Raw genomic sequence first — 7212 nt, 5'->3', positions numbered from 1 at the left:
AGGGGACAATGGAGCGTGAGGTTGGTCGGAGAATCGGAGCAGCTGGTGCGGTATTACATTCCGTTTATCGCACCGTTGAGCGAGAAGGCAAAGCTCTCGATCTACCGGGCAATTTTCGTTCCTACACTCACCTATGGTCATGAAGGCTGGGTCATGACCGAAAGAACGAGATCCAGGGTACAAGCGGACGAAATGGGTTTCCTCAGGAGGGTGGCTGGCGTCTCCCTTAGAGATAGGGTGAGAAGCTCAGTCATCCGAGAGGAGCTCGGAGTAGAGCCGCTGCTCCTTCGCGTCGAAAGGAGCCAGTTGAGGTGGTTCGGGCATCTGGTAAGGATGCCTCCTGGGCGCCCTCCTAGGGAGGTGTTCAAAGCACGTCCAGCTGGGAGGAGGCCTCGGGGAAGACCCAGGACTAGGTGGCGAGATTATATCTCCAACCTGGCCTGGGAACGCCTCGGGATCCCCCAGTCGGAGCTGGTTGATGTGGCTCGGGAAAGGGAAGTTTGGGGTCCCCTGCTGGAGCTGCTGCCCCCGAGACCCGATACCGGATAAGCGGTCGAAGATGGATGGAGGGATGTATAAGTATACACCCTCTTATGTTAAAATAACGGGGGCATAAGTATACACCCCCCTATGTTAAAATACAAGGGGCATAAGTATACCCCCCCCTATGTTAAAATACAGGGGCATAAGTATACCCCCCTCCCCCATGTTAAAATACAGGGGCATAAGGATGCAAAATGTTTTATTCAAAGATTATTAATTGATAAAAATCTGTGTTGTTTTCAGGTAGTTAATGATGACGTCATTGTTCTTGCAGCGCCACCATCCCCGTTACCAAAGGCTCTGTGAGGTGAAACGCTCCCGTTCATTCAAATGAATCAGTTTGTTGTGAAACAAGTCCGTATATGGAAAAATAACCCCGGACCTGCAGCGGTGCACAAACACAAACAGGAAGTCCCGGGAGTGAACAACACTAAGGAGGAAGCAGAAACAAATATGGAGCTAGAACAGTGACAGTAACCTGTGGTATTGAAAATAAAATTTGGCATTGAAACAACAAATATTGGCATTGAAAACTGTTGAACTGAAGTATAAAACACAAACATCAAAAAGTAATAATCTCATAATCCTATGATGTTATTTCACTTTGACATTTGTTTGCATCATGATAGGTTTTTCAATGTCAATGTAAATTTTTTCTTGATGTCCGTGTTTTTTCAGTGACAGTTTTTTTCTTTTACGCTGTCAAGATTTTTACAATGTCACTGTTTTCAGTTTCAACTTTCTGTCACTGTTTTGGCATAGGGAGGCGGGGCCTGAGGGGAGGGATAAAGGGGGCGTGGCTTACGGGTAACTTACAGAGGCTACTGGCGAGAGACCACACCTCCAGACAAATCCTCCCAGAGTTGTTAAAGCCGCATATTTACAATGTCTTCCACACGTTCACCTGGAACCTCCAAATCTCAAGTAAGTCCGTTCATATTGGCCATTTTTTCATATAATAGGTTTCTAGGCAAGTATCACACTCACTAAAAGGCTGTACTCATTCACTAAAAAAACTACATTAAAAGTTAACACTAAACCAGCTTGCTTCTGTGTGAAAAAATGGCCGGATTCCTATGGAGGTGCGGTCTCTCGCCAGTAGCCTCTGTAAGTTACCCGTAAGCCACGCCCCCTTTATCCCTTCAATAAAATTGAATTAAATATTTTAATATTTAACATTTAACTGTTTATTTTTCTTACAACACAGCAAACTTCACACAGAGTATAATGTGTAATATACAGAGTATAATGTACTTATTTCATCTTAAAAATGAAAACATTCACCACAACAGGAATATAATAACTGTGATAACGTTATAACATCTGATTAAAATATATTTTAATTAATATTGTAACTTCTTACCACCCATATATTTTTCTTACAGCAAAGGTAATTTTAACAAAAGAGTATTATCGTTTATTTAAAGTTCAAAAACAGTTGACAACATTCACCACAACAGGAATATATAGTAAACAAGTAATCCTCGTGTCCCAGATCAGAACTCAAAAGAAATATATTTTAATGCTTTTTTGACACTTTTTGACGTTTTTTTGAAGTTGTTTCGACAGTTTTTCAACTTCTATTTGGTACTCCTGCCGATTGAGGTATTTATACAAAGTAGTATAGTAGTAAATATATCTAATGTTTGTCTGCAAGTTCCATTCTAGCAGTTCCTGATATATCTGCTGAGCTTTTCATGGCCGTAATTTAACTTTGCGAGTTCTATTTTCTTCATAAGGAGAGATTGAGGCTAAAGAGCATCACCTCTTCATGGAGACTGATTGATTGGCTTTGGGTGAATGTTAAAACCATCATGGCTCCTGCAGGTTTGCCAGAAACTCCTCTATCTCTCTACCCATTGGGCTTCTGTTTCTGTTCTTCTCCAGGATTTTGATGCTAGTCTTCCGATAGATGGATTGAAGCGGCATCTTTACCACCTCCATGTGATATCGTAGTGACCCTTCACTGTCTTTGCGACAGAAGAATAAATATTTTGCATAGATGCTGCAGAGCGTCTGTTTGTCTGCAGGCTCCAGATCTCTTCCCAGCAGCTCCTGGTATATCTGCTCAGCTTCATCCTGGTAGTCTTTTAACTTTGCATATGTCTTTGCGAGGTTTATTTTCTTTGCAAATGAAGAATGAGGGTAGAGAGCAATCACCTCCTTATGGAGACTGATGGCTCGGTCTATCACGCTCTGATTTGGGCTTTCCTCGAAGATCTTCCATTTGTAGCAGTATGCGAGACAGCCCTTCAGGTAACGCTCATCTGGATGGGCTCCCAGAGCCTCCTCTGCCAAAGCAATGGCCTCGTCAATAGACCCATGATTTATGTAAAGCCTTAGTAAAGGTCTAATGTCCTCCAGGTAGTCCCTGCGACGTAAAAGCAGGATCTTGCTGGTCTCCAGATCCCAGGTGAAGTGGCACTGCAGGGCCTTGAGTTTGGACTCTACTACTCTTCATCAGCGTTAGCATCGCTAGAGCAACCTGGGCTGACACTACTCTTCATCAGCGTTAGCATCGCTAGAGCAACCTGGGCTGACACTACTCTTCATCAGCGTTAGCATCGCTAAAGCAACCTGGGCTGACACTACTCTTCATCAGTGTTAGCATCGCTAGAGCAACCTGGGCTGACACTACTCTTCATCAGTGTTAGCATTGCTAGAGCAACCTGGGCTGACACTACTCTTCATCAGTGTTAGCATTGCTAGCCGTTCTGCTTTCTTCCTGCTTCTTCTTCCTTTTTTCAGAACCACTTCGGTAGCTTCGCTTCATTTTCCGGCCATCTGTAGCCTCCGGCTTACAGCCTGCTGAGCTGTTTGTTTACAGTAGGATAATGGAATAGTCCACTGTAGTGGGGACTGGGGGGAGTTTCTCATCATGAATTAAACAATCGGATAGCACTTTAGTGTATCAATATTTAAAGATATAATTAATTAGTGAAAAGTAAGAGAACAAATCGTAACCATAAGTTTATGAGGCGTTTTACGCGGCCCTTGGTAGCTCGGGGCTGTTAGATATTTATAACTAACTTCGCGTTCGTTCGGATCTCTGAGGAAAAGGAGGCTGAGGGTTGTATTGAGAATAAAGAAAAGGTTTAAATGCAACAGCAGTGATAAAGATGATAAGACAAAGACAATCAGACACAAAACAGACATGAATAACACTGCAGCTGACAGCGGACTGGATCCCCGCTTCCCCCCTGATGGAGTCACGTGAAGCTGGTCATGAAAATTCCTAAAACACTCTCATTTAAGTCCTGCACCTTGGGGCGGTTCCTTTTCACCTGTAATTTTCAAATCTTTTCTCATTGGTCCACAATTGTCATGACAACATGCGGCGCATCTTTGCTGTCCAATGAGAACCAACCTGCCTGCAAACTCTGCACCTTTTGGGGGTGGTTTTGGTTACAGAACAAAGGGGTCTGTCGTGTAAATGTGAATCTCTAACATCAACATAGTCCAATCAACATTCAATCAACAAAAAAAATCAATCAAAATGTATTTATATAGCACTTTACAACAACCAGCAGGGTCCAAAGTGCTTAACAAAATAAGTAAAATCACAAAATACAACAGAAAGAGTAAACATAGAAAACAGTAAAATCAGAAAAAGGTTGCAAAGAAACAAAATAATAAAATTGTCCCACCACCGCTACGTATTAAAAGCCAGACTGAACCGATATGTTTTAAGTTTGGACCTAAAAAGAGTGACATCTGTATACCAGGGGGGGGGGTAACTTGTTCCAGAGTCTCGGGGCTGCAACTGCAAAAGCCTGACCCCCCCCCACCGTTTAAACCTGGACCTCGGGACTTCTAAAACCAACTGATTTGAAGACCGCAATGACCGGTTGTGTTCCTGCACGGTTAAAATTTCAGACAAGTACTCTGGGGCGAGACCATTTAAAGCTTTAAAAACAAACAATAAAATCTTAAAATCTATTCTAAAACATTGTATTGACTCTACAGAGCCTAGACCAGGACCCCAGGGGACAGGAGACAGAATACCACCTTTTGTTGCATAGCAGGAAGCCCCTTTCCTTCAGACATATTCACTTTTTAAAACTCAACAGGGCCCAAGGCAATTACAAATAGCATGGCGAGAAAATGTAAGGTTATTACATTATTTGGAAGCTTTCTATCTTACTGACAGCGGCACTAATCATAAACTAATCACCTGTTCATTATGACATTTATATCTCTGCAAGGGTTAACACCTTAAAATCGTATCTTTACTGTCCTCCTTGCCCAGGTGGACTTCTGGACCGTGTGACGTCATTGTGGGGTGTGGTTACACGTCACAGGTGCAACATGCAGGTAAATTTCTCACAACACCCATCAACGAGCCTCAGGAATTGAAACTTTCCAACAGGGAGGGAAGCAAACCGCTGCTTTCAGCCTGGTGGAGGAAGAGTTATCCAGATATTTGGCTTTAGGTTTCCATTCCTGGGAAAAACAGTCAAGATGTTCTGAGCATGCGCGACTCTCGCATCTGCACTCGACTCACATCGGGGGAGTGGCGGCTTTTTAATCCGTTTTAATGAACAAAACTCAAACCAGTAATTATTTTATTTATATCTTTTTTACTTCAACAGCGACACTCACAGATTGATTCGGGTAATGAAGCTTTTACGCTTAAAAAAAACAATACATTTAAAAAAAAAAAAAAAAAAAAAACGAACCGGAAGTAGTATAGACAGTTTCCGGCGGTGGATCGCAGGCTGCTGCGATTTCCATGCTAGCTACGTCTCTTCTTCGTCGTTGCGATGGCAAACAGAACCGTTAAAGATGCCAACAGCATACACGGGACCAACCCGCAGTACCTGGTGGAGAAGATCATCCGGACCCGAATCTACGAGTCAAAATACTGGAAGGAGGAGTGCTTCGGTCTCACCGGTGAGTAGCATGTTAGCATGCGAGCTAACGTTAGCTTCCTGTCGGCTAACAACGCTAACCCTCCGAATTAACTCTTCTGTTCTCTATATAAAGTTACTCAATTCCTATTGAATGTAAAGCCGAATTTTGTTCCTAATGTTTATGGAACTATTTATGTCATTTAAGTATAGTTTGAGCTTTATTTTTCTCTAGCTATGTTAAAAATAGTTAAAATACCGAGCGTGCTAAAGCTAACTACGTTGCCGCATGCCAAAGTTAGCTCTCGTAACTTGTTCATTTTATCTAAAATCCCAAAGATATTCACTTTGCAGCAGTGTGAGACAAATTAGAGCTGCAACTACCTATTTGTGTTATTGATTAAACTGCTGATCAGATCCTTTACTGCAGTAAAACTGCTTATAAAACACTCCTGCAGTGCTGCATTCAAAACATTAAGTAAAATGATAAATTTTGAGTTATGTGACGATGCATTTTCCCCCTAATCCGAGATGCTATTTAAAGACTTTATTTAGCTTAAGCAGTAGGAGAGTTAAGACTTAAAGGAATACTTTATCCTTCAGTTCTTCATATAATCATTGTCTATGTTTGCCTGTATTTCTTGTGTGTTTACTTGTTTGTGTGTTATTGTTTTTTGCTGTTATTGACTGTAACAACAAAATTTCCCCATTATGGGATGAATAATGTATAATTTAATTTAATCTAATCTAACATTCAACCCATGCAGAGATACGTGGATCATGGACAGGAAGTGGAGGAAACACTCTGAAAGATACAAAAGCTGTCAGACAAATGTAGTGAAATATAAAGTCATAAGAAAGGAACATACTGCAGTTTGTTGTATTCAACCACTTTGTATACGTTTGTGTGCATTTGTTTTCTTTATTATTTATTTGTAATTGTACATATAAATGAGGTTTATTGACCATGAATTCAAAAAATAGATAGATAGATGTTTATTGATCCCAAGAAAAATGGGAAATTCCTGTGTTACAGCAGCAAAATAAGTCACAAAGCACAAAATATAAATATAAATGAAATACTAGAAAAAAATGTACATACTATATACAAGAAATAATAATACGAATAAAGTAAAACGACAAATATATTTGAATATGTACAGGATAGGGGATCAAAAATGTGCGACTGCTTAAATAATGGAATATAATAATAATATAATAATTAATAATTATAATAATTAATATTAATTAATATAATTAATGTAAAATAAACCCAGAGATGACATGTTAAAAAGTGTTATTGCTTGTGGTAGGAATGAAATTCATAAATAACTGTAAAACTAAAGTTAATAAGTTGGTGTTTTTTTCAAAAGTGTTGAAAAAAGGGACAAAAACATTAGAAAAAGTTACAAAACAAAGATGAAAAGCCTCAACAAAAGTGTTGAGTTTGAATTTTGACGTTAGGGTCCAACTGACAAATTAAAATCAATAATATATTGAAAATCAATAACAATTATTAAAATCAAATCTGTAATAAAATGTTACTTCATAGCTTTCTTTTTTGTCTTGTTACAGTGAAGGAAAGTTTAATTAATTCTGCAGTTAACAATCTACATTTAACACAACAGTGAGTGTGTATTTTTTACGTTTTTTGTCCTTTTCTCTTCTCCCAATGACGCCGTTGATGGCGTGTGTGTGTGTGCGTGTGTGTGGGTGCGTGTGTGTGTGTGCGTGCGTGTGCGTGTGTGCGTGTGTGTGTGCGTGCGTGCCTGTGTGTGTGTGTGTGTGTGTGTACGTGTGTGTGTGTGTGAGACCGTGT

At 40.3% G+C, this 7212-nt stretch overlaps 2 protein-coding genes across 2 annotated transcripts in view; one reads left to right on the top strand and one right to left on the bottom strand.

Annotated features, from left to right (window-relative positions):
* Nucleotides 1-2136: 2136 nt before the first annotated feature.
* On the bottom strand, nucleotides 2137-4819 carry LOC117950787. Its single transcript, XM_034882127.1, has 2 exons — nucleotides 4758-4819; nucleotides 2137-2998 (listed from the first exon to the last, which is right to left on the bottom strand). The coding sequence occupies exons 1-2, from the start codon at nucleotides 4817-4819 to the stop codon at nucleotides 2356-2358; spliced, it is 705 nt and encodes a 234-aa protein (XP_034738018.1). The 3' UTR covers nucleotides 2137-2355.
* Nucleotides 4820-5306: 487 nt separating this feature from the next.
* prpf38a (pre-mRNA processing factor 38A) overlaps nucleotides 5307-7212 on the top strand; it is a 4373-nt gene continuing 2467 nt past the window's right edge. The window contains exons 1-2 of the mRNA XM_034882126.1: nucleotides 5307-5436; nucleotides 5733-5751. Coding sequence (XP_034738017.1) covers nucleotides 5307-5436; nucleotides 5733-5751 — 149 coding nt within the window. The remainder of the gene's footprint in view (nucleotides 5437-5732; nucleotides 5752-7212) is intronic.

This window comes from Etheostoma cragini, chromosome 9, assembly GCF_013103735.1.
Source record: "Etheostoma cragini isolate CJK2018 chromosome 9, CSU_Ecrag_1.0, whole genome shotgun sequence".
In the NCBI taxonomy this organism is placed as follows: domain Eukaryota; kingdom Metazoa; phylum Chordata; class Actinopteri; order Perciformes; family Percidae; genus Etheostoma; species Etheostoma cragini.
Note: the sequence above shows the minus strand (reverse complement) of the source record. Positions and strands in the feature narration are given on the sequence as shown.